This window comes from Podarcis tiliguerta (assembly GCF_965153285.1).
Source record: "Podarcis tiliguerta genome assembly, chromosome: 1".
In the NCBI taxonomy this organism is placed as follows: Eukaryota; Metazoa; Chordata; class Lepidosauria; order Squamata; family Lacertidae; genus Podarcis; species Podarcis tiliguerta.
The window spans coordinates 133,531,153-133,558,625 of NC_139534.1; the positions used below are offsets into that span (position 1 = coordinate 133,531,153).

Genomic DNA, 27,473 nt, shown 5'->3' on the forward strand with positions numbered 1-27,473 from the left:
CACCGTTTCTACAGCCCACAGCTGCTGGATTGTTTAACTAACCCTTGTATGTTTAAAACCAGGATTCCTGGTTCACATGCAACAGTAACCCAAGAATCATTGGCAGAAGGTCTACTCCTGCCACGGCCACCAGAAGGAAAAGAGGAGGAAAGGGGATCCTGCAAGCCCAGAGCTTTGCTTGGGGCTACTGAGGCTCATCCATGGAACACTAAACCATGGTTTAATATTACAAACACACTAGTCCATGTTATCAGATAAAGCTATGTCCTCCTTGTTGCTGGCTTTGTGGGAGATGGATACACAGAACATATTCTGGGCATGAGGATCCTAAATGTTTGCCACAGCAGACCTGTCCTGCCAAGCCATGCAGCGCTGGGCCATTGGTTCATCTTACTCAAAGGACTTACTTTCAGTCTTAGGATTTGGGCTCCTGTCTTTAGGAAATTTGGAAAAGCAATTTTAAAAAGTGGGTTATGTTGAGGAATGCAATGAGTTGGCTGCAGAAGGGGCTCCTACTGGCTCTATGTCTTACTCGCTCTTCCCGTCCTTCAGAAAGGATGACCACGATCCGCCCTTCCCGCTTGCGCCCGGTTCGGCCCATTCGTTGCACAAGCCGAATTGGACTTTTCTGAGCATCGAAACAAACGATGAGGTCAACTTCTCCAATATCCAAGCCTTCTTCGCCCACACACGTGGAGACTAAAGTGTTATAGCCACCCTCACGGAAACGTTTCACGACCTAAAGGAGGATGGAAACACATGAGCATTTGCTTTGCAGAGAACCTGTCAATCACCTCTGGCTTCCTGCGGTCACATCTTACTGGAGCTAAGAAGGCCTGAGTCTGGCTGGTGCCTAAAGGAGTGACTCCCCTAGGAATCACATATTGAGTTCCTTGAGTTCCACAACAGAGGAAAAGCAGGATATGTAAAGGGGTGTGTGTGTGTGTGTGTGTGTGTGTGTGTGTGTGTAGAGAAGCTTGCAGGGTCCCTTCCAACTCTACAATTCTAGGATTCTATGATCAATAGCTACAGCGTATATCAGGGGCTGGCAACCTAAGACCCGTGGAATGGGTCGTTTAACCGGCCCACGAGCCGCCAACAAACCAAGCCGTCCGCTCAGCAAGTCCCCGCGCACTGCGCGAAACTGGCGCAGCATGGGGACTCACTTTCGCGATGCATCTGCACAGGCGCCGGAAATCGCAGGGTGTGCGCTCACGCACACTCCGGCCCACGGAGGGATCTCCGCTGTAGTGAACCGGCCCAGCCAAGGTAAACCTTGCCGATCCCTGCCATATGTCTTTGTAAGCCACTGCATCATTTTTATGGGCAAGTCACTACCAAATAGTAGTGGTGGTAGTAGTAGCAGGAGCAGCAGCAGCCGACACAATCCAAATGTACCTTGATACCAAGCAGTAATTTTGTTTCTATAGACTTCTGCCACTTGGTTCACCCAGATTTAGGTACTGAGCCTAAGAGACTTATGGGAATCACAGTGCATCATTTGAAAGAGGCAGGATTACTCTGGGCTTGTGCAACAGTGGCAGTTCTGCAGCCGGACCGTGATCATGCGCTTGCAACTGTGAGCAGTAGGGCTACACGCCCATTAATTCTATAAATATCAAGAGGCTTAAGCACATGCTAAACGAGCAGAAGGTATGGACCATCATGAGTTCAGAGCATCGGCACATAGCAGCCAAGTTCTAAATGGGCACCACTGTCTTGCAAAGAGCGCTTTCTTGGCACCGGAGCTCTCCTTGCAACAACAGCTCGCTGATGACAACAAGAAAGACGTGTGCAGCGTGACTTTGCCACGCCGGGCTCCCCGCCAGCCCCCGGCCCCTCCTTACCTCAAGCTGCTCCTTCTGCGTAAAGCCCTTGGTGCTCTTGCCGGTGGAGTGGCCCACAAAGGTCATGACCCTCACCTCCGGGTGGTGCTGGCTCAGCATTTCTGCAATTTCCTGCACACTGTCACGGAAGGAGGAGAAGATCATGACTCTGGTCTCCCCAGGCTGGCCTTCAGGTGCCCTTTGATCTATTGGATGCAGGAGAAAGAGAGTGAGACCCCCATATCAGCAAATGCATAGTCCCAGCTCCAACCAGTTTTTTTAGATGGGCAGCGTTACCAAGGAGATAGTGGCTTAAACTGAGAGGGCCTTCAGCAGCCTCTTTACTGTATCATACACCCTGAAATTTATCTAGTTCATTGAGTGCATGATTCATGCATCTCCTTGCAGCAGAATAGGAGGCCACAATATTTCCTCCTCAAATTCAACTCTACATTTTTGAAAACAAAAGCAGGCATTATCAGTGGGTGCAGTGATGGTCAGTTGGGTAACCACATTTCGTAAGGGGCTAATGAAGTCAAATGATTATAAAGGCTAGGGAACGAGGCTTTGTTAAGAGAAGAAGAACAGTTGTTGTTGTTGTTTTGGGAAAAGGCCATAAACTCTGGCAATCAGAATGTAAATTTACACCGAAGAAAGTCGAGGAGAAAACTCAACAGACAATTGGTAGTGACAAAAGCACAGAATACATATTTCCTAATACAAGTCAGAAACAGAAAAAGTTAGGGTGTAAATTGACACATACTATGGATTAGCATTTGAATTACATCCGAAATGTACCTCCACGCTCCTTCCAGGATCTGAAATGTTCTACTACAACATCTTCTAATTTCTTTAACTTTGGGTGACTGTAGATGAATGGCTTCCTGTTTCCATCTCCTGTAAGGCCAAAGGTTTTTGTTTTAAATCTGTAATTTCTAGGCAGCTTTATCTTTAATAGGAACCCTTTGAAACAATTACAATCAGACTGTTGTTATGACTATTACTATGGTCTAACACACTGTTAACAAACAATGAAATTGTTCAAATTAAACCATATATTTAGGGATTCATTTTTATTCAACTTCAAAAAGGTCAAAAGCAAAGAACATTTATAACAGATAAAATGAATTTGTCCAAAACTAAATCATCACAGAGGCTTCAAATTCTAGCAGAAGCAAAACACTTTTTAAAACCTGAAGGTAATTAACCATTCTCCTGCCAACTCCATGTTACTGTTTGCACAAGCAAGACAGCTTCCTTCTGAATTTAATAGTCTTTATACCACGGTAGTGTCAGTCGGGGTGGACAAGGTCTTAGAGGAGGGGCAGTAACTCTGGTGGCAGACCAGTCATGCTCCTTCTGGGGTAGTTTGTCCACCTTTGGTTGCCCACCCTGCACTCAGCCCTCGGGGAGTTAGGAACTTCCCTTGCCTGTGAAGACAGGCTCTGGGGGCCTGAGCGGACAAGACCAAGAGGGGTCCAATGGTCAAGAAGGAAGATTCTGCACATGCTGTACAGGAAGGTGAGGGGCAGGTGGGGCTCATCCACCTGGGAACGGAGCCCGTCTACAAGAATGAAAACTCTGGTCCTAAACCTCTGAATCCTACACAAATCCAGAGTGGAGACCCTAAGCCGGCTGGGTGGCACCTTGCACGCCTCCTTCCAATAACTCCTGCAGCCAAGCTGGTGCCAAACATCTTGCTCTGTTTTCCTTTAGACTACATCAGCAAAACCAAGAGGGGGGTCTTGTTGTCTGGGCAGCCCAGGACCTCCAGACCCACCACCCAGGCTTGCACCCCGGAGAGGTCACTTTGGTGTAGAGGTTTGACCTCGCCCCAGAAGGTACACTCCACTCTCCCGGGACATAAGGATGCCAGCAACAAAGTGCCCGTTGGCAAAAATGAGCAAGGCCCAGTGTGGTGTTTTATTAATAAAAAGAAAAATGCCAGTCTAGCTTTGCTTTCTTACCATTTGCTGAAGTCACATTTGTGTCTGCAAACATGTTTTCAAGCTGGCTATACAACATCATGAAGTCTTCATTACGCCCAAGTTCATTTTTGGTACGAGTCATGCCTTTCGAGAGAGGTAAACCAATTTAAAGATCTTGGGGGGGAAATGACACATGACTTATATAAGTTGGACACAGGAACTACCCTTTTAGAATTGCTTTCATGATCTGCAACAAGCAAGTCAATAAGCAATAATGCATTGTAACTGCAATGGGTTTTACACTACTTCAAAGTGTCTATTACTTTTCATGCAAGTTGCAAAAGTACTGCAAAAGAACCTGGGTCATTGGAACTGGGCAAAAGTTAACACAGGAACTCCCCTGCCTCAGACAAGCCGGCAATTATGAGAAATTAGATGCAACCTGGTTTGACTTTGCCGAAGGACTTTCTTGGCTCCTCTCCAACCTGCCCAGCCCTGACACATCATGTGTTCCTTCCTTCCACGTTCTGGCCATACTTTATAGCTCTCCTACCTCTACTGATGACAAAATGACCCCAACCCTGTCTGTGGACAAAGGCCAGCTCCCTCGGCCTGAAAGAGGAGATGAGCGTTGCACCCCATAGTCAAATTTGACTGGACTTAACCGTCCGGGGATCCTTTACCTATAAGTTAAATTGTATTATCCTTTGCTGCCCTGGGCTCCTTTGGGCGATGGCACAGGGTATAAATCTAATGAATAAATATTTTCCACAAAAATTGGAAACTTTCATTAATTGTTGCATGCTTGTGATAAGTCAGCTAAACCTCGACCAATTATTAGCATCCACACTCCTGCACAGATGAACGCGGGAACTTCCTCTCTTGTCTAGCCCATCTGTATCCAAAGCCAGCTGGAAATTTGCCTGTCAGGGTGGAAGTGCTAAACCCCTTCCGACAATAAGAACTGTTATGCTCAGCTGAAATCATTATGAATGTGCATTTTAAAATCTAAGATCTTCCATGTTACTGTCAAACCAATTTATTTTTAAAGCCATTTTGATTCTAAGATGCTTATTCCACATAGCAGATATTACAGCCTTGATATCTAAGAAAGTATTATTTGTCTAAATGGAAATTCTCTCACACTGAAGAAATACAACTTCAACAGTAAATCATTTTAGAGGAACCTAAAGGAATGCTTTTGTCATTAAGATAGAATCACAGAACTGTAGAGTTGGAAGGGACGCCAGGGGTCATCAGGTCCAACCCCCTGAAATGAGGGATTTTTTTGCCCAGTGTGGGGCTCAATCCCATGACCCCAAAGATAAGAGTCTCGTGCTCTGCCAACTGAGCTATCCCAGCAGGTGTGTGTGTATATGTGTATTTATTATTATGGCATATATAGAACCGCAATGACTGAAGATTTAAGAGCCTGAAAGCAACTAAGCTCTGTTTCCCATGCCTTTTAAGATTTTCTAGAGGTTATGTTAAATACTTAATTTCCAGTTTTCTGAGGGGGCGGGCAAGGCAGAGCATCTCTCCGAATGCCCTCAGCTGATCTGGGAAGAAGGTGTTCCACATGCAAAGGAATCCCTTACCTTTTGATCCATCCATAATTCCGCATAAGAAGATGTATAAGGACCGCATTCCCATTTGCAGCAGTAGCTCATAACCATGATACAAACTAATACAAAGAGCAAAATCTCCTTCTATTGCGCCTTGTTGCATTCCCTGTGGAGACATCAGTTCCAGTGAGAAAGATTTGCACCCAAAAGGACTTGTGCCATCATCCTTCCTACCAAATGTAGGCAAACCATATGGTAGAGGAACAAGAGTCTCTTCCTAGCCATGCTAGGGTGCTGTGTTGTTAAGGGTGATGGACTAGGACCTGGGAGACTAGGGTTCAAAACCCCACTCAGCCACAAAGCTCACTGGGTTACCTTGGGCCAGTCACCAGCTCTCAGCATAACCTACCTCACAGGGTTGTTGTGGGGATTAAATGGAGAGAAGGGAGACCTATGTACGCCACCTTTAACTTCTTGGAGGAAAGGTGGGGTCTGTCTGTTGGCATCCTTCTGTCTCAAGAGGCCTCTGGGGGTGATGACAAACTGCTGCATAAGCAGCATCCAAGGGACCCCTCTGGGGCACTCGACCAGGCACTGTCTCTGGAAGTCCTGGGCTGCTCAGACAACAAGACCCCTTCTTGGCTCCAAAGGAAGGCAGAGCAATACATCTGGCACCAGCTTGGCTGCAGGACTTGCCATAAGGAGGCGTACAAGGCGCCACCCAACCAGCTTAGGGACTCCACCCTGGATTGTGTAAGGTTTACTCCTGAGCCTTTTCTTCTCCCAAAGACGTCCCACAGAGACGCAGCAGAGATTTAGGACCAGAGTTTTCCTTCTCCAAACGTGGGATATATGAATAAATAACCTTTAACTGTAGGTGCCAGGGGTTGAACACAGTGTGTACTGCCACTGAGCAACTGCCCTTTGCCCTTCCATGGAGCCAAGTCCCCCAAAGACACATGTCTCACTCTTTTCAAACTGCCTCCCTGCACCAGAGGCCCGGCTGAATGTCCTGTGTCTGAATCACTTCTGAGAAAATCCATGGCCCAGGCAACTCTTAATCCACGTAATATGTGGATCATTTGGATCCTCAAGCCAGTTTTCAGAATTAATTATTGCACCCTGGAAACATATTCTAAAAGCGAGAGCAAGGAGTTCTAGACCTCACCAGTTTCCTCCCTCTTTCCTAGACAGACCCCTAAGAATTATTCTGAGAATGGTGCAGTATATCACTGCAGTGCCTTATTTTAATAATAATAATAATAATAATAATAATAATTTTTATTTATACCCCGCCCTCCCCAGCCAAGGCCGGGCTCAGAGCGGCTTACAAGCAATAATAAAAACAAGATGAATGATTACAACTTAAAAACAAAAGTAAAATACAACATTAAAATAATGGAACATTAAAATATTAAAATGTAGCCTCATCGTAGGAGGAGAAGGAAAAGAAAAAAGAAAGAGAGGGAGGGAGGGAATCAAATTGGCTCCAAGCCAAAGGCCAGGCGGAACAACTCTGTCTTACAGGCCCTGCGGAAAGAAATCAGATCCTGCAGAGCCCTGGTCTCATGAGGCAGAGCGTTCCACCAGGCCGGGGCCAGAGTTGAAAAGGCCCTGCCTCTGGTTGAAGCCAATCTAACTTCCTTAGGGCCTGGGACCACTAGGGTGTTGTTATTTATGGACCTTGAGGCTCTCCGTGGGGCATACCAGGAGAGGCGGTCCCGTAGGTACGAGGGTCCTAGGCCGTGAAGGGCTTTAAAGGTCAAAAGCAGCACCTTAAATCTGACCCTGTACTCCACCGGGAGCCAGTGCAGCTTGAAAAGCACTGGGTGAATATGCTCCCATGGCAGAGACCCCGTGAGGAGCCTCGCTGCAGCATTCTGTACCCGCTGGAGTTTCTGGGACAGCTTCAAGGGCAGCCCTGCGTAGAGCGAATTACAGTAGTCAAGCCTGGAGATGACCGTCGCATGGATCACTGTGGCCAGGTCGGGGCGGGAAAGGGATGCATGGAAATTAATGTGGATATTCATTGGTAAGAAGTACAAACAAGCTGGCACAGGGTAGTGGCTAAGCAACTGAGCTGTGCATTCAGATTAATCATATCTTTTTTTTTTTTTTTTATTTATTAAATTTGTATATCACCCTTCATCCAAAGGTCACAGGGCGGTTCAGAACATAAAAACCATACCCAGGCTTAAACCTTGTCTGTCTAGTCAACCCACTGGGAGGTTATTTTAAGTCAGCCACTTTCTTTCAGTCCAATAATGTGGGGATGCTGCTGACGTGTTTGGGAAAGGCGGTTGCCTAATTTTTGAGAAAATGCACAGGAAGCCCTTCAAACACTCGAGATGTGCATTAAACGGAAAGAGAGACCCATATGCTCAGATAGATGCTGCTTCACTGCTTTTACCTTGAACCAAACATTCTCTGATAAGAATATCATACTGCAGAGTAATATTTACCACAGTGAGCGAAGGGTTTTTCCTAAACTGATCCCGTGCTAGAATGATCTGATACTTAGTAAGTGCAGGAATTTCACGTTTAGACAAAACCTGGAGCCTAATCAGTCGGCCGGCAAATGTTTCCAGGACCTAAAAGTAAAACAAAGGACACAAAGGAAATTGGATGCATGTCACAATCACAGCCACACTGGGACCCGTACAGAAGAGGAAAGCCACCCTATTTCTGCCCCATTTAAATAAAACTTGATTAATTCCTCAGAAATATATTGCTGCGTATTTATGTAAAAAGCTTACATAAATGGCATACATTAGAATTAGATGAAACGTAAGACTGTAAGACATTTTCTTTGGGACGCAATTATTATTCCAGTTAAATAAGGTTATTGATGCAATCACAATGTGATGGCTTAGGAAGAAACTCTGATTCCAAGGTGTTATGCTGAGGTGACCCTTTTAATTTTCTCGTGTTCAATCTCCTGACCTGGTTTTACGTAAAAGATATTGATATGGCCAGAATTCACCCTGCGTGTAACACTGTCTGCTCAAGTTATCTTTCACAAAACAAGCTAAAACGGATTATTAAAACAAACAGCAGGAGCCAGTCACCTGGAGCTTCAGACTGGAACTAGTGAGTTCAACAAACATAACCTACTTAGAAACAACACAGTGGCCATCTTCACTCCGCTGTCTTTGGCAATCTCCTCATTATTTTTACAGAAAGAATAAATGATGTAAGGAGGGAGCTGCAGCCCAAGATAGGAAAAAAGGTAGTAAGGGAACACTTAGCCACTTTAAATGAATTCAGATCTCCAGGGCCTGATGAGCTGCATCCAGGGGTACTAAAGGATGTAATTTCAGAGTCTTTGTCTATGATCTTTGAGAATTCTTGGAAAACAGGGGAGGTCCCTACAGACTGGAGATGGGCACATGCTGTCCCCATCTTCAAAAGGGGGGGGGGGGAGGAAGACCCGGGTAACTACCAACCGGTGAGCTTGACACTGACACCAGGGAAGGTCCTAGAACAGATAATTCAACGGTTGGCCTGTGAGCATTTAGAAAAGGATGCTGTGATTACTAAGACCCAGCATGGGTTTCTCAAAAATAAATCATGCCAGACCAATTGATTTATTTCTTTTTTAAAAATGGAATTACAAACTTGGTGGATCAGGGTAATGCTGTGGACATAGTGTATCTTGATTTCAGTAAGGCTTTTGATAAAGTCCCCCATGATATTCTTGTGAGGAAGCTGGTAAAATGTGGGTTGAAGGAGGTAACTGTTAGGTGGATTTGTAGCTGGTTGACTGACCAAACCCAAAGAGGACTCATGAATGGTTCCTCATCATCCTGGGGAAAAGTGGCAAGGGGGGTGTCGCAGGCTTCTCTGTCCTGGGCCTGTTGTTGTTCAACGTCTTTATAAATGACTTGGATGAAGGAATTGAGAGGATGCTCATCAAATCTGCAGGTGGCACCAAACTGGGAAGGGTAGCTAATGCTGCAAAAGACAGACTCAGAATCCAAAATGGCCTTAACAGATTGCAGAACTGGGCGCAAGCCAACAAAATGAATTTCCATAGGGACAAATGTCAGGCTCTGCACTAAGGCAGGAAGAACCAGATGCACAAATATAGGACGGGGGACACTTGGCTTACTAGCAGTACGTGTGAAAAGGATCTAGGGGTCTTGGTGGACCACAAGCTTAGCATAAGTCCACAGTGGGATGCAGCAGCTAATGCTATTCTAGGCTGCATCAACAGAAGTATAGTGTCCAGATCAAGGCAAGTCACAGTCCCGCTCTATTCTGCCTTGGTCAGACCACACCTGGAGTCCTGTGTCCAATTCTGGGCATCACAATTTAAGGAGGATGTTGACAAGCTGGAAGGTGTGCAGAGGAGGGCAGCCAAGCTGATCAAGGGTCTGGAAACTAAGCCTTACAAGGAGCACTTGAAGGAGCTAGGTATGTTTAGTCTGGAAGAGATATGACAGCCATCTTCAAATGTTCTGGGTTAGAACTTGCATCAGGCCCCCAGAGTACCATAAAATCAGTCTAAGGACACGACTAAGGACAGGATTCTGCCTGCATTTTAGAAACCATTTTTATGGAATGGAGGCAGGGAAATGGATACAACATGCTTGCCCAGCACCACCTTCTTCACATAATTGCACGTAACTGATACAGGAGACTCGTGATTAAAAATGGGCTTTGTGCAGGACTTATTCAAAGCCAAGTACCCTGTACTATTGAATTACTATTCTAAAAACAGCTATTCAGTACAGTGGTACCTCAGGTTAAGAACTTAATTCGTTCTGGAGGTGCGTTCTTAACCTGAAACTGTTCTTAACCTGAAGCAGCACCACTTTGGCTAATGGGGCCTCCTGCTGCCGCCACACCACTGGTGAATGATTTCTGTTCCCATCCTGAGGTAAAGTTTTTAACCCAAGGTACTATTTCTGGGCTAGTGGAGTCTGTAACCTGAAGCATCTGTAACCCGAGGTACCACTGTACCAGCTATGAATATATTTGTTCATTTACAACCAACCAGTTGATGGTTTTTGACTGAAAAGGTTGAGCACGCAGAACTGGGGGAATCACGAGTATGACTCCAACTTGCACACGGTAACAGATGAATAATAATAATAATAATAATAATAATAATAATAATAATAATAATAATTTATTATTTGTACCCCGCCCATCTGGCTGGGCCTCCCCAGCCACTCTGGGCGGCTTCCATAGAAACAAAAATACAGTAAAATATCACAGATTAAAAACTTCCCTGAACAGGGCTGCCTTAAGATGTCTTCTAAATGTCAGGTAGTTATTTATCGCTTTGACATCTGATGGGAGGGCGTTCCACAGGGCGGGCGCCACTACCGAGAAGGCCCTCTGCCTGGTTCCCTGTAGCTTTGCTTCTCGCAATGAGGGAACTGCCAGAAGGCCCTCGGCACTGGACCTCAGCGTCCGGGCAGAACAATGGGGGTGGAGACGCTGATGGTGCCCTCAGGCTAAAGGATGTCCTTTCTTCCATGGCAGCCACACAAGGAAAAACAGGGCAAGTCAACACTGGTTACATCCTTTTACACCTTCAAACTGTGAAGCATCCCTCCTTTTTTCCCTCCCTGGAAGCTGAGGCTGAGAAGAAGTCCAGTTGCACAGTGCAGATAACTGAGTCAGCTCCCTGTGTGATCAAGTTCAGCTTGGCAGCCTCCAAATGCCAGCAGCCTCCTCCACTATGTTGATGAGTCAAGATGGCAGGATGCCATGTCAATTTCAGAGCAGCACACACATGTTGACACATTGCAAAACAGACTGAGGATCTACTTGTCAGTCTGATATGGCAACATGGACTATTTTTGTTTCTGCTTCCTCCAACTTGCCTGGCTTTCTCTTTCCAGAGTGTGTGCAGAGGGGAACAAAGAGGGAAGAGCTGCTAAGTACCACTTTCCTATAAAGCATCACACTCAGAAACCCAATATTCTGTTCAGGTACCCCACATAGGTGAATCGCCCTGAGACCTCTGGGTATAGGGCAGTATATAAATTCTAACAACAACAACATCATCATTAGAAAGAAGCATCTCTGCTTTGGAGGGAAATGAAGGAACTGTCAAATCCACTTTGCTAGAAAAATGCATATCTTGGCTGAGTGGGGATGTGAACCCTGATCTCCTAGGCCTAACCGCTCTAATCACTACACCACTCTGCCTCAAATTATTTGCATTTAAAGGGCAATTTTGCGAAGGACCATCACCAACCCCCTTCTTTAATCCTGGATAGGGTGCATAGACAGGGACAGGGCAAGAGGCTCCTGCCAGTCAGTCCATTGCCTCCTATGACCCCACAAACAAAGGAAGGTTTTCAAAAATAACAGAGGAGCTTCCTTCTGTCAAAGGAATGTCCTCTACCTCACCTAGGGAAAAGCAAAGCAAAGCAGAAAGCAAGGTAGACAACAGGAAATGGGGAATAAGAAGTACTCTGAGCACACACACCCCTGCTTCCTTTCATTGCCTCTATTATTTCTTTACATTTATTTCATTTATATCTCGCTTTTCCCTCCAAGGAGCTCAAGGTGCCATACTCGGCTCTGCTGACCGAAGCCCAGGGGCCGGCCGAGCCCTGGGCAGCTGCCCCTGCTGCCTCTCTCCCTTTCACGGGGCAGCCAAGAACAAAGGCTCACAGTCCAAGCCCCGATCTGCCCAGAAGCAGCCGACTGCAAGGCACATTGGAAGGGGGGGGGGCTTCATTTATGGCATTTTCCTCTTCTTCCCCTTCTCCATTCCATCATCACAAGGACCCTGCGGGGTAGGCTGGTGGTGGCGGCGGCGGAGGAAGGAGACCACCCTTTCATTCCTGCGGGGAGAGGGGCTTGCTGGGAGCCCCCTGGCACCGGGGAAGGGAGTGCCCATCACCCGATTCCCTAGGGACCGGGGCTGGGGGCCACAGGCTCGCGCCCCAGCCGGGCACCTGCAGGCTCCTCCCGAGTCCGACGTGCCTGGAGGGCGTCGCCGCGGCTGCCCGGGCGGACAGGCCCCCTCCCCTCCGCTGGGCAGGGCAGCTTAAGAAAGCAAGCGCCGCCCCGGGCGCGGACACTTGCCAGCGCCGCCTCCGCGCCATCCAGCCGGCCATGGAGAGCGAGGCGCGCACTTGCCGCCTGAGCGGCGGCGGCGACCCGGCCCCCCCGGGCGCCATCACGCTGGAGGAGCTGGAGAGCGCCGGGGCGGCCGGCGGGGACGAGGCGGAGGAGGAGGAGGCGGCGCCGGGGGCGGCCGGCTGCCCGGACTCGGCGTACGGCAGCAGCCTGGAGGACAACGCCGGCGACGAGCAGGAGCAGGAGCGCCTGCTGAGCTACTGGCAGAGCGTGGGCCGCGGGCACCGCGTGGACGTGCCCCGGGGTAAGCAAGGGGCAGCCGGCCGGGCTCCGGGACCGGGCAGCGCGCTCTCGCCTTGGCGCAAAAGGCGCGGCGGACTGCACTCGCGCTCCGGCTAAGCCTCTCGCCAGAGGTTTAAGGGGCTTTCGGTTTTAAAAGGATTAGCTTGGGAAAGGGGGGGGGGGCTGCTCGCCGGCAAGCGCCTGCTCCGGGTTTCCAAAGGCGCACGCCATCCGAGGGACAGGGAGACAGAGAGCGCTTGCAAGGAACGGGCTCCGTGGAGCAGGAGTTAGGAAGGGATCCCTTCCCTGGCAGGCCGCCCTCTTCGCCAGCTGTTTCCCATTCACGATCCGGAGGAAGTTCAGGCTGCTTTCAGCTTGGGTAGAGGGAATCTAAGCCAGGGGATGGAGCCGGTGCCCTGAGGCAAGGCGGCAGCATCGGGTTTGTTTTTAGTTTAGAGAAAAGGCAAGCAAGAGGCGACAGGAGAGAAGCCTGCAAAACTAGGCATGGCAAGGAGAGAGTGGACAGAGAGGAAAGTTTTTATCCCTCTCTCCGTACAAAACTCGTGGGAATCCAATGAAGCTGAATGTTGGAAGGTTCAGTTCTGATAAAAGAACACACAGTGCAGAGTTACAGCGTGGAACACACTCCCATAGAACACAGGGAGGGCCACCAACTTGGATGGGATGGAATGAAATGAGGATTAGACAAATTCATGGAAGAGGAGAGGGCTACCCATGGCTACTAGCCACAATGAGGCAGCAGCAGTTCTGAATGTCAGCTGGCGGAGAGAGTGATGCTCATGTGCTCAAATCCAGCTTCTGGGTTCCCCACAGGCCTCTGTTTGGCCACTGTGAGATGCTGGACTAGGTGGGCAAACCACCTAATTCAGCAGACTCTTCTTGCGATTACAACAGGATGGCACCTGCTTCTACAAAGCAGAACATGGATACCATACTTTCTACCTTTTTGCCCCCTGCTCATTTGTGATTGTCAGTCCGCGTGTTTCCAAGCCATGAAATTAGTTCCTCCCAACACAGAGTTTCCAGAGAGTTCATTCGATGGAAGGGCGAGGAGAGATGGTGCCCCAAAGTGGTTTTGTGTAGGACTGTGCACCGGCCAGTGTTACCCTGCAAGTCTGCAGCAGGAATTGCCTTGCTGAGTAAGAGAACCACCCAGTTTAGCCCAGTAATCTGCCCACAACGGGTGATGTCCTGCCCAGCTCTGTAGGAGGAACACCTCATACTATTTGCCCAAGCTAATATGATCTACTGTGGCTGGCAGCCGCTCTCCATGGTCTTAGGGTAAAGAAAGGTCTTTCACATCACTTTCCACCTGATCCTTTCAGATGCCGCCAGGGATTGAACTTTCTGCACACAAAAGAGATGCTCTCAGCCCCTCCCCAGAGATGATCATTGCCTCCCAGCACCTGCAAATGTGATCTTTGGTGCTCCTGAAATTGGATGCTCCATCCTTGGCTATTACGATTAATATCCACTGACAGATACATCTCCCACTAATTGTTTAATCCTTTTTGAAAACCATCTAAGTACACACACCCCGGCTGACACTTAATGCTATTATTGGTTTGACATCACAGAACTACAGTGAAGGCTGAAGCTGGCCAAAGGTTTCAAAAATGCTCTGCAAGGAAACCCAGTATGGTGCATTAGTAGTTTTGAGGGGAGTCTGGGGTGGCGGAAGCGCATCAAATTATGGCAATGGAGCAGGATACTCTGCCCACCAGAACTTAAGATCACAGAAAGTAGCGGTGAAGAGAAACTAGAACTATTATCTACAGGGAAATAACAGACCAAAGCTCTAGCACATAATGGCAAAATCCTGCTTACCACACTGCAAGGGGACATAAGCATCCAAGCTACTTTGGGGTGGGAGGTGTTTACTACCTTGGCACAAGGCAAAGACTGTCCAGCCACTTGGCCTCAAGACATAAGTCTTGTCATATAGAGTTGACAATAGGTTATTGTATTTTAGTGCTTTGTTGGAAGCTGCCCAGAGTGGCTGGGGAAACTCAGCCAGATGGGCGGGGTATAAATAAATTATTATTATTATTATTATTATTATTATTATTATTAACAACCTACAATGAAAGGTTTAATGGACGATCAGTAGCCCTCTAGTGGGGTGTGTGTGTGTCAGAGAAGTCTCCCTCCAAGCCATGCCCAATTATTAAAACACCAGTGAAAGGTCATAAGGTGACAAGAAACTGCTTCAGTGATGGTTGTAACACAGCCCACTCTTAAGCATTTGATGGCACAGCAAAAATCAGAGCCATATGAACCAAACATGGCACCAACCACTGCTTCTCCCCAATGGAGATAAAGAAGTGGTTTGAGGTTGGTTTGGTTAGCAACACAATTGGTTATAGTAATTAAGGGTTAGTTAATGGAGCAATCTTACAACCAGGGTCCTGTGCAGAGATGTCATCCACACCAGTCTGTAATGTCCATGTCTTGTACATATTTGCTGTGCTAATGCATTACATTGAACTAAAAGTCACATAGACCAGTCATAATAAGTTATGCAAATATTGCAATTGATTTTACTTTATAACAAAATTAGTTGGTTGTTCTTAAGTCCAATAAATATCAGTGTCTCTTGGAAACAAGCCTTTTCCAAACTGTGTTCTATTCTTACTACCTGTGTTCTATTCTTACCCACATAAGAATTTTCATATGTAAATCAGGCATATTTACTTCTATAAACAACAATTTTATCACGTTCTTACAGATATGGCAGAGCCAATCCAACAGCTGACCAGAAATAACCATCCTCAGGAGAGAGAAAGTGTTCCATTTGTTGTGATAGCCCGGAAAGAACAGGTATCATCTCTTCATTAAAATACACCTTCATGCATTATAGCAAGAGTGGGAAGAGAAAGAGGCATGGCTTCTAATTTATATGTCTAACAAGCAGTCAAATTTTAGTGAGTGGCAAGTGGTCTTAAAACTAGGACTTCTTAAAAGCTCTTTGTTCCTTCCCAATTTTAATTGTGCTCTAGGGGAAAAAATTGTTCCCTACCTAACATGTTCTAACCCTACTGCAGAGGTCTTAAAATGCATTTTTTTCTTACTTTAGATGATTAAATATAGAAATGCAACTTTGAATAATTCATATGTTTAAAATTTAAGCTAATTCCCAGCAAGACAGAGGTGCTATTGGTGAGATGGGGTTCTGGAAGGGGGTTGTACCCTCCCAGAGGGATTGCATGCTCAGTTTAGGGGTGCTCACAAGTCATCATTGTCAATGGATGCACAAGTGGCCTCAAAGGCATGAAGTAATGGTCAGCTATAGCTAATATTCCCCATTGCCGCTTCCTCGTGGAGAAAGGTAGCCTAGCCTTAGCTGTAGTCTGGTAACTCCTGGGTTGGATGAGTTCTTCTCAGCCTAGCTGCATTCTGAAAGACCAAGAGGGCAGGTAGACTGTATATAAACAGTATGAACAAATTCTGTGTTATGAATTACCCTATCCAGCCATCACAAATATTGATTATTTCTGAATGAATTCACCCCTTTCAGAGCCAAACTCACAGCCTACAACAGTGGTGGATGTTAAATACTGGTAGAAGTAAAAGCTTTCCTCAAGGCCCACCACCTGTGTGCCTTAGTCTTCCTTTTAACTCTTTGACTTGCCTTAGGGTGGTGGTATGCGGGTAATAAATTATAATAATAATAATAACAGCAACTTTTGAAACTTTACAGCTTGGGAATCTTCTTTATGAAAAGCGCCACTATGAAAAGGCGAAATGGGCTTGCGTCAAAGTGCAAGAAAAGCAGTATGAACAGAGCATATGCCTAGGATTCATGAAGATTATGAGATACATTTGTCAGCAGAATTCATCAGGTAAATAATCAACTGTCAGACACACATACTACATTATGTTTTGTTCTGACTGCACCACATTACTTATAAATGTGCCATTTGATCCTGCAAGGAGAATTCCCAAATGCAAAATTTCCCAAGGCTGCAAAATTTGATTCCACATGTGTGATTTAACTTCACAACCAGCTGACAGATAATGTCAGGAAATTACTAATGACGATATGCTTTCCTCAGGCCTATACTTGGGGATGACTGTTCCCATTGCAACCATAGTTCGCACCAGTGAGAGCACTCCAGGCATCACGAGATTTGTGACTGTAGCATATTACCTCCCCAGTGGGCTGCAAGAACAGCCACCTGCACCCAATGATCCGGATGTTGTCATTGAAGAGTGGCCTCCAACCATTATTTATGCCAGGTAAGAATCAAAAGTTGCCTATCTATTTAAGTGCCAGGGTTGATTAGCTGAAAATCTCACCATCATGACACATTCTTTTCCATGGATTCATTCCAAACACCGAACAATTCAAAACCAAAATCCTCTCATCCAAATACTCAGCATTTCATGTTTACTCCTCACTAACCATGAGCTGTAACCACGGTTTTTTCATGAACCTGGAAAGGAGCAAAGCCCCTTTGACCTCACCCTCTGGGAACTCTCACACTCCCAGTAAGCCTAGTTTGGCTTAGTGTGACAAACCAGGCAAGTGTGTGATTATAGATAACTATTTAATTCTAATTAAGCAAGAAGCAGCCTGAGACAAAATCAAGCCAGTGTTAAGACCTTGTCAGGTATCTTGGCTCCAGCTACACAGTGCCTTCTGGATATTTCTTTAAGTTGATGAAAAAGGAGGATATGTTTGTTTAAGCACATTTGTATCCTGGTATTGGGCTTCTAAAGCAGCTTAACTAGAACTACCAACACACACACACCAACTAAAATCTCAGTCTTGAAATCACTGGATTGCATCCAACTCACTCAACTAATACTTTCTCCCTCTTCTTCCCTGCAGCCCTTGCTACCCACCAGCCCCACTCAAAAGCCTCTCCAGAGGGTCAAAGGTGGTTGCCCAGACCCTTTGGAGGAGCTCTTTATGGGGGGCAGGAGGGGAAGGGGAAGATTGGTTATGCGAGCTGCCTTCTACTCACCCTAAATTTATTTAAAATTCTATTTATTTAAAATTCTATGTTTGCTATTCTGGGTTCCCATGGGAGCAAGGACACCAGACTACAAATGCAGAATATCTGTATCAAATAGTTGTGTGGAAACAAGCACAAAAATCAGCAAGCACTGAGAATGATACGTGGCACGCAGAATTCAGCCTCTAACAATCTCAACACTCTCCCCAGCCCACTTTTTATATGTGTGCGCGCACGCACATATACAATATAAACAGAGAAATGGGTAGTTGCCAGCGTTTGTGACTTCAGGGATCTTGTTGATGTCATGGTCCCATTTTCAATCTACAATCAAGGGATTGCTGTAAGTCTAAAACGAATAAAATATTATTTTAAAATGGCTTGTTCACAGGGCCTTCAGAGGAGTCACCAACGAAACGTCCATTGCAAGAGAAATTAATCTGCTGGCCGAACTCCTGGAGAGTCCTGAGCTGTGTTTGCAAGATACCTTCATAGTTGCAGGATACACAAATCCAGCTGCTACAAATCGACAGAACGAAATATGGTTTCTTGAAAGACCATAGCTGGCTATTTTTGAGCTACAAGACAGCCAAGTTCCATTGACGGATCACCCATGAAACACGCAGGTGAACTCTAGTCAGCTAGCTGGAATGATCAAGAATGATATGTAGCCATTAACTTTATAAAGCCTATTTCCTAAGAAAACACGAATATCACATTCCACCAGCATAGCCTGACAGACAAACCAGCTTCCTTCCTCAGCTATTAAGAAGGCAAACCTGGGGTGTCTGTTGCCAGTTCTGAAGGGTTTTTCCTAGTTGTTGCTTCAGTTATGTGTAGTCACTAAGATTTCAAGCACTTTCACCAAAATTAAGACATAGGAGATATTCTGTATTAATAGAAATAAAGTGTTCTGTTCCCTTGGCATCCCTCCCAATTCTACACTTCTGTGATTCTTCCCAGTATTTACTCTGACATTCAAGAGTGCTTCACTAACTCAATGGTTTACTTTTGAAGTTGTAGGTAAAACTGCACAATTTTTGAACATTTTATCTGATGCTACACAATCGCCATTCATTTGAGAGAGGCTACAGAGGTAGATCCACCAAAATGAACTGCATTGTCTGGAAGCAAATTATACCCTAGCAGACGCTAACAGTAATTATTCCTCATTATTACACAAGTTTATTTTTATAGATACCATGCTACTGACTATTTTCTTCTGAATATCTACTATAGGTGAACAGAAATTGCTACCTCCTTTATCAACAGAAATAGTGTTTTATTGTACAGTGGTACGTCTGGCTGTGAACGGGATCCGTTCCGGAGGCCTGTTTGCAACCTGAAAAGAACGCAACCCGTGTCTGTGCGGGTCGCGATTCGCCGCTTCTGCACATAACATCATTTTGCACGTCTGCACATGCGCGAGCAGCGAAACCCGGAAGTAACCCTTTCTGGTACTTCCAGGTTACTGTGGGACACAACCTGAAAATGCGCAACCTGAAGCAAACGTAACATGAGGTATGACTGTAAAAATTGTTGGTATCTTGGCTGTGAGTCCTGGAAGACTTGTTCCCTGCCCTGCAGGCCTTTTCCCACCTGCCCTGGTAGGGCGAGGCCCGGACTGACTCCAGCTACAAAAGCTGAGGCTGCTGAACAGACTCTAGGGTTTTGTTGGAGGTGGGGTGTTGCTGTTAATTTTTTGCATCTTTATTTTGGTTCATACAGTTTGTGTGGCAATTGTTCAGTTTGGTTGTGTACTTTTTGATGTTTTGTTTATTGTTTATGACTACTTTTGTTATGTCTGTAGCTATGTATTTTTTATATGTTGTAAGCCACCTTCAGCACAGTTTAAACTTTGCTAGCCCACAAGCAAATAAAATGATTGACCAATATTTAATTTGAAGGGTTATCAGAAGGAAATTTCACATTCTGAGAATACCATTTTTTACTCATTTTGAAAGAGGCCATTATCCACTTAGCCAACTAGGATACAAAATGAAATCTTTTGTAAGTCGTATTTTAAAAAAATCTAATTCAAGTCTAGAAATAATAAAGCTGGAATCCTAATTGCTAATTTACCTGTGCAAGATATACGTCATATCTTGTTTACTGTTGGAAGTTGCCATGAATAAAAACTTTATTGCTCTGTGTTATCCCAAGTTTATTATTTATTTCATAAATTTACACACTATTTGATTGCAACCTAAAAGCAATTTTGATATATTAGTTAAATCACCGGCATCTTTTTCTAAAAAAAGTTAGCAAAGTGTCCAGGTGAACTTTTGTTGCTCTCAATTTCCCCACTTGAATTGGAGACCATCCTCTATTTCAACACCACAGACAGAATTTTATAAAAATAATCAGTAAAATTACTTGTATTGGAAGAGGAACGCATTGTACAACCTGGATAATATGGAACAGAGACTTTAATTTCAGCAAGTCATATTAGATAGGAAATGGGCATAGAACTTGGCAATATAGTTGTCTAGGGTCACCTGGCCCGCCTCCCCAGTCAGGTGGGAGCATTGCAAAAGCTTCCTACGTTGCAGGGGGTTCGACTAGATGACCCTCAGGATCCCTTCCGACTCTACAATTCTATTATTAAGGGGCACGGGTTATGGAGCAATAGCCCATTTCAATAGCCCACATGCCCCAGGCTTACAGAGCAGCTGCCACTATGTGCTTGTAAACTACCAACCTGGGGATGTATCATACCTATTCCATTTAGCACCCACAAGTACAAAAAACATTGAACAACTGGCCTCTACAAGTTCTCTGAAAGGAACTGCTCCTTTTGCAGCTGTTCTCCCATCTGTCACAGCACACCTGTCTTTAACCCTACACGGAGCCTCAAGGTAGACTCCGCTAAAACGCACACAGAAATCAAACAAAACCTCTGTAGAAGACAGTAAAGGCGGCCTGAAATACCTCTGCATCACACTATTACTTGCTCAATGCACTTTTATGTTTTGTGTGGCTTTTCAGCAATGATGGCTTCATTTCAAGACAGGCTCATCTGAGACTGAGACACAAAAAGCAACAATACCACTTGCATTTTTTCACCACCTAAGAAAAACCAGGACAATGCCCATAATCCCTGCCAGCAGAAGATCCCAATCCCAGTTCACGGCTATGTAATATACACTGGTCAGACTGGAGCTTCAAAGGCCACTTTCTCTAGGGACAGGACCCACTTAAGGAAAACAGGATGACAGTTTCCTGAGGCTCCTTCACTGCATTCTTACAAGGAAGCCAACACTAGAATCGTCCACTCAGATGTCATTTAGTGAGAGACTAAAAACAAGCATCATGATCAGGTACCAGTGACATTTTTGAAAGATTAAAGCAGCACTTGGAAAACAAATCCAAAAACAAATCCAGTTGCAAAAGCGAAGCTGGCCTTCTGTTTCACAGAACAAATGAAGACACCTCTTTAGAAGAATTAAAAACAAGCTGCTTTCAACAAATGTTTCACCACCATTTCTGTTCTGAAGTCCTGCCTGCTGCCATTCTTACCCACTCAATACGAAGTTTCTGACTCACTTTGATGTAAGCATTACGGACTTCAGCCAGCTCCTTCCCAAGTGGAACAACACATTTTTCAACCTGCCGCTGGTGAGTGTAAGGCTGGATATCGGGAGAATCTTCAGTACATAGTTCTATGTGTGAAATCAACAGGTTGGAAATAACTTGCTGCACAGCCTGCAAGGAAATGGTAAAAAGTCACCATCTGGCTGTATTTTACTTGGCATCATGTTAGCACAGTAAAAATCGGGCATACAGTAGCACCGCCTCGGGTTACGTTGCCCTTGGGTAATGTAAACTTCAGGTTGCAAAAGCGGCAAACCCAGAAGTGTTTTGCACCCCTCCCGCACGCATGCGCAGAAGCGGTCTACCGCCGCGCGCATGCATGTAACGGTGATCCTCAGGTTGCGAAAACCTTGGGATCCAGACGGACCTCCGGAACGGATCCCATTCGCAACCAGAGATAGCACTGCAGTTTAGTGTATATACTATACATTATTATAGTACTTTCTTTATCTCCTTGATCTGCCCTCGGGCAGAAGATATAGAAGCCTGATTAGTCGCACCAACAGGGTAAAGAACAGCTTCTATCCGTGGGCTTTTAGGCTGCTGAATGAAAAGATAACAACAGGGCAACTGACTTTCCGGTTTGGTGGGTGTGCGCCAGTAAACGAAGGGAATTAAGACTAAGAGAGCTGAGTGGGGGGTGCTCGTGTAACCTCACTGTATACAAGTTGTACAAGTGACAATAAAGTATTTCAATTCAATTCAATTTCTGTATATTACACTGTATCAGGGGTGTCCAACTTCCAAGAGACTGAGATCTGCTCCTACTATAAGTAAACTGGCAGTGATCTACCCATTGGAATGACCAGAGTTGAGCTTTTTTTGGAAAGAAGGACCAAAATTGTTGAGCTGTTGCACAGGCCTGCACGATATCATGTAACAGTTACATCCCTAGGTTAGATTCATAGTATTATCACAAGGACACAAGTCCAGCATCCTGTTTTCACACCCACCAAGCAGTTGTCCCAAAGGCCTTGAGCAGGACAGAAGCACTCTCCCAACTCACAATTCCCAGCAGCTGGCATTCAGAGGTGCCACTGAAGGTGCAAGTGGAACACCAGCTGACTGGGGGCTTCAGTGAGATTTATTTATTTATTGAATTTATATACCGCCCTATACCCAGATGTCTCAGGGCAGCTCACAGAAAAGATCAAGATACAAACCACAAAATATATAATCAAAATAAAAACAACCCAATAACGCCCTCCTCCTAAAAAGAGCCACATTTTAAGTGGGCATGGGATGCCAAAGCAAGCCCCTTCACCCCCAGGTCCTTGGATTAACAGGACATGAATTACCTTTGTGTCACTGCCCGGAGTGGCACTTAGAGCCAAAATACGGAACTGCTGCGTATATTTGCATAATTCTTTCACAACCTGAAGAAAGAAATAGCTTTCATCGCCACTGTTATGCTACTGTATCTGAAAAACAAATCTCAACAAGACAGGCTCCCAAATGACATGCCAAAGCCCTCCTAGTTCACACCAAAAGCTCATCTAGAGCAGCATTTTATCTATTTTTCATTGGCTTACTTTTTCTGGCATGGGGGGGGGGGTGTTGGGAAGAACAAACAAAATCTCCTGGCTTGGATGCAATGCTAATCCGGGGTTCATGGCTGGTTTCTTCTATATGCTAAGAGAAAGAGACCAGCAGCACAGAAAGCCACGTTGATTGCAGTGCTCTGCTTGTTTACTGTGACCTGTGAAGTAGCTTTTGCTTCCCAGTTAAATCACAGGACCTCAGAGCCATCTAGAGGCACAAGACAGGCATCCATCTGATACTTCTGCTGCTAAACTTCTTGTAAATATTGCAATAAGAAAACCCAAAAGTTCAGTGCTTTTTTCAGCATAATACAGTATATGAAAGACTTCAAGTTAAAAACAACCTTTCAGGAGACAAACTTCATTTCCCCACTACTCTTCCACTTGTTCAGAATGGATTACTTGGAGTCTCAAAAAAATTCAGCCATTATTCAGTCAGGAACCATCTAGGCTGGGAACTGGTTAGTTTTAACAAAATTAACAGCAACTAAAATGTTTTCTTGAACCCCTTGCTTCATGGCATTTTTGATATCACTTTTAAAGTAAGGATGTGACATACATAAATCCTCAGAAAGTCATAATCAAACCCCTTACCACAGATCGAAATTTATAGTTAAAAATTTATGTTTCAAGTTGCAAACAGTCACCCTACCTGACAATAAGCATGATTTCCAAGAGCTCTGTGGGCTTCATCAATAACCAGACATTTAATTTTCACTGCAGGACAGACTCCACGGGAAAGGTCATTTGCCATTATCTGAGGCGTAAGAAAGAAAACCCTCTTATTTTGCCAGATTTCTTTCCGATCAGCCACTTGAGTACCTCCTGAAACAACACAAGCAAGCATTTAGAAAGGCACCTAAAACCCCACTATGGTTTCCCTGGCGATTCACAGAGAGGCCACACTTCAGCAGTGTTTGCTGCCAACAGATCCATTCTTACACTTAAAACAAAGGGTCCAAAACAAACAAAGGAGTCCTTACATTTCTAGCCAGAGACCAGTTTTCCATGTTGGAGCATCTTGGAGTAAAAGGCAAAATATGGCACATATCACATGTGAAAGGAAGACATTGGCCCAGATGCTTATTGTCTGGCCAAGGGAAATCCCTTCCAGCTCTATAATTCTTTGGGGGTTGTTTTTTAGCCGAGATTCCCTTGTCTACCTCTGCAGTGCCTGAAAACCAGCAGGTCCTGCATCCACAGCAGTGAGCAGAGGAGGAATGACCGCTGGGAGGAGCGCGGAGAAGAAACGCCCTGGTGCATCTGCAGGAGCGGAACTGTACACCTTCCTCTGCCCCAAGCGTGTCTCTCCTGCATCAGCCTCTAAAGCCATGACAGGTGCTGCAACTCTCCAGCCACTTGCTTTTATTCCTCCACTGTCTCCAGAGACAGACGGGTGCCACAGGAATGTTTAACTGCCTTTGGGAAAAAAAGATTGCTTCCCCAAGTTTTTAGCTGTTCTTAATTTTATCCATAAACTGCCTTGAGCCCGTCAGGGGAATACAGTGGTACCTCGGGTTACATACGTTTCAGGTTACAGACTCCGCTAACCCAGAAGTAGTGCTTCAGGTTAAGAACTTTGCTTCAGGATGAGAATAGAAATCGTGTTCCGGCGGCGCGGCGGGAGGCCCCATTAGCTAAAGTGGTGCTTCAGGTTAAGAACAGTTTCAGGTTAAGATCGGACCTCCAGAATGCATTAAGTACTTAACCCGAGGTACCACTGTAAATGTTTTATTATTATTAGGCTTCTAACCCCCAGTGTTCATTATTACTATTATTGTTGTAAGCCAGAAAATAGCTTATCTTCTGAGTTTATTCCAATAAAACTCAGGAGCGTGAGGAGTTAAGGGTCCAACGTTGTTCATTGCAAAGCAATAGGTTACAGTCAGATCGTTCTGCAAAACTGCAACCCCGCCCGGAGGTCCAGGCAAAGTATTTCATTTTTCACCAATCAAACACATCATTACCTCACTTCATGTTTAACACACACGCACAATTTCTGCTGATTAAGTTCTGATTCCCACCGTGTTCTGCTACATTGTGTTAGTGTGCATGTTGGGAACCTGTGTTGCGTGCAGCCATTTGCACCATGTAGCAACTTATGTTTCAGCTTACAGCTGTATCTTTGTGAATCACATATTAGCTATATTTCTGCCCCAATTTTGGGGGGAGGCAACTTGCAAAATCATCGGTTTCATAAAGCAACAGGTTGCCATAACTTCTCTATTAGAAGCGAACTCGGGGATTTCCAGGGCTACACATTATCATATTTATTGTGCCACGTTATTGCATAATTAAATTGGTCAGAGTTTAACTGAATTAATAATAACAGTAACAGTAATATCAACAACAACAATAACTGTAGTAATTCCTGGGACCTGTGAGGAGGGCCATCCTTGGGCTACCCCACCCACCTCTGTATTATATTATTATTATTATTATTATTATTATTATTATTATTTATTATCAGTAATAATAACATAATAATAATTGTAATTCCTGGGACCCATGAGGAGGACCATCCTTGGGTCCCCCCCTCTTTATAATAAATTATAATAATAATAATAATAGTAGTAGTAGTAATAATAATAATAATAACAGTAGTAATTCCTGGGACCTGTGAGGAGGACCATCCTTGGGCTCCACCCCCCCCCCACCTCTTAATAATAAAAATTTATTATTTGTACCCTGCCCATCTGGCTGGGTTTCCCCAGCCACTCTGGGTGGCTTCCAACAAAACATTAAAATACAGTAACCTATTAAACATTAAAAGCTTCCCTAAACAGGGCTGCCTTCAAATGTCTTCTAAAAGTCTGGTAGTTCTTTATCTCCTTGATATGTGAAGGGAAGGAGTTTCACAGGGTGGGTGCCACCACTGAGAAGGCCCTCTGCCTGGTTCCCTGTAACTTGGCTTCTCGCAGTGAGGGAACCGCCAGAAGGCCCTCGGAGCTGGACCTCAGTGTCCGGGCAGAACGATGGGGGTGGAGATGCTCCTTCAGGTATACTGGGCAGAGGCCGTTTAGGGCTTGAAAGGTCAGCACCAACACTTTGAATTGTGCTCGGAAACATACTGGGAGCCAATGAAGATCTTTCAGGACCGGTGTTATGTGGTCTCGGCGGCTGCTCCCAGTCACCAGTCTAGCTGCCGCATTCTGGATTAGTTGTAGTTTCCGGGTCACCTTCAAAGGTAGCCCCATGTAGAGCGCATTGCAGTAGTCCAAACGGGAGATAACCAGAGCATGCACCACTCTGGCCAGACAGTCTGCGGGCAGGTAGGGTCTCATCCTGCGTAACAGATGGAGCTGGTGGACAGCCGCCCTGGACACAGAATTGACCTGTGCCTCCATGGACAGCTGAGAGTCCAGAATGACTCCCAGGCTGCGCACCTGGTCCTTCAGGGGCACAGTTACCCCATTCAGGACCAGGGAGTCCTCCACACCAGCCAGCCTCCTGTCCCCCACAAACAGTACTTCTGTCTTGTCAGGATTCAACCTCAATCTGTTAGCTGCCATCCATCCTCCAGCTGCCTCATAATAATAATAACAGTAATAATACCAATGACAATAAGAGTAATTCCCGGGACCCCTGAAGAGGACCGTCCTTGGGCTCCCCCCCCCCCCGCCTCTATATAATAAATAATAGTAGTAGTTCCCGACCCCCCCCCCGCTGTCTCCCCCCCCCCAAGCCCGTCTCACCGGTGAGGGCGGCCATGTGCCGGGCGGGGATGGCCATGAGGGCGGCGCAGGCGTCCCTCTGCTGGGCGACGAGGGGCTTGGTGGGCGCCAGGAAGAGCGCCTTCCCCCCGGGGAACCAGCGGTAGAAGTTGCCCAGCACCACGGCCGCCACCAGGGTCTTGCCCAGCCCGGTGGGCAGGCACAGCAGCGTGTTCTGGAAGAGCGCCGCCCGCGCCGCCCGGGCCTGGTAGCCGCGCTCCTCCACGCCCGCGCCCGCCGGGAACAGCCACACCGAGCCCGCCGCGCCGCCCGCGAAGCCCACCCCACAGGGGGGAGGCGCCTCCTCCTGCTCGGCTTCTTCTTCGGGCGCCGCCTCGGCCGGCGGCGTCCCCCACACCTGGAAGAGCGTCGCTTGCCGCTCGCCCCGCATGCCGCCCCTCATCCCGCCGCCGCCTTCCCCTCACGAGCAGCTCCCCTCAGGCAGCGGCGGGCGGAGCGGCCGCCATCTTGAAACGGCCGCTCGGCCGCCCTCAAAAAGCCGCGCCATCCCCGCCCCGCTCGGCTGCGCGCCCTGATTGGCCGGAGGGCCGCCTGGGCGGGGTTTCCCCAGAGGCTCACGGGGTGAAGGGGAGCCCGGGAGCGCATGCGCCGAGCGCATCGTGACGCCGCCTGTTTCCCGACCCGGGTTGATTTCCATGAAGTTCGCCGCGTCCAAAGGCTCGTTTGTAAGAAAGATAGAGCGATATCAGGAAGGTAATGGACAGCTGTAAGTTGAAACGTACGGGAGTTTGCAAGCCGCGAGAGAGTAGGCTGAAACAAAGTAAAACTTACTCTCTCATTTAAAAAAAAATCTGCAAAGTTGTTGTTGTTTTTAATTGCTTTTTATTGATTTTTCCAGCACGACAAAAATTACACATTCCAAATAAAACACACACATAAAAACAAATTTCCAAATAAAGCAAGTCTGGCAAGGCAAATCCCCCTCTTTCCTTACTATCTATCAGTAATTTATCCTGGTGTTTTTTGTTTGTTTG

General features: G+C 46.1%; 2 protein-coding genes across 2 annotated transcripts in view; one reads left to right on the top strand and one right to left on the bottom strand.

The window, feature by feature from the left end:
- The window catches only part of FANCM (FA complementation group M), a 48,812-nt gene extending 21,916 nt beyond the window's left edge, over positions 1-26,896 (bottom strand). Inside the window, exons 1-10 of the mRNA XM_083433274.1 lie at positions 26,461-26,896; positions 23,418-23,590; positions 22,523-22,600; positions 21,177-21,335; positions 7,782-7,910; positions 5,353-5,485; positions 3,794-3,898; positions 2,625-2,723; positions 1,848-2,032; positions 533-739 (exon numbers count right to left, since the gene is read on the bottom strand). Coding sequence (XP_083289400.1) covers positions 533-739; positions 1,848-2,032; positions 2,625-2,723; positions 3,794-3,898; positions 5,353-5,485; positions 7,782-7,910; positions 21,177-21,335; positions 22,523-22,600; positions 23,418-23,590; positions 26,461-26,881 — 1,689 coding nt within the window. The 5' untranslated portion in view covers positions 26,882-26,896. The remainder of the gene's footprint in view (positions 1-532; positions 740-1,847; positions 2,033-2,624; positions 2,724-3,793; positions 3,899-5,352; positions 5,486-7,781; positions 7,911-21,176; positions 21,336-22,522; positions 22,601-23,417; positions 23,591-26,460) is intronic.
- On the top strand, positions 12,386-19,786 carry LOC310677161 (heme-binding protein 1-like). Its single transcript, XM_083439603.1, has 5 exons — positions 12,386-12,670; positions 15,398-15,489; positions 16,370-16,511; positions 16,725-16,908; positions 18,022-19,786. Exons 1-5 carry the CDS (start codon positions 12,403-12,405, stop codon positions 18,191-18,193), a joined length of 858 nt encoding a protein of 285 aa, XP_083295729.1. The 5' UTR covers positions 12,386-12,402; the 3' UTR covers positions 18,194-19,786.
- Positions 26,897-27,473: the final 577 nt, after the last annotated feature.

What these genes read in the sequence shown, in the direction of transcription:
- LOC310677161 (XM_083439603.1), top strand. Translation starts at nt 12,403, where the DNA reads ATGGAGAGCGAGGCGCGCACTTGCCGCCTGAGCGGCGGCGGCGACCCG. An exon ending in CCGCGTGGACGTGCCCCGGG is followed by an intron (nt 12,671 to 15,397) that starts GTAAGCAAGGGG and finishes ACGTTCTTACAG; the next exon opens with ATATGGCAGAGCCAATCCAA. An exon ending in TGATAGCCCGGAAAGAACAG is followed by an intron (nt 15,490 to 16,369) that starts GTATCATCTCTT and finishes GAAACTTTACAG; the next exon opens with CTTGGGAATCTTCTTTATGA.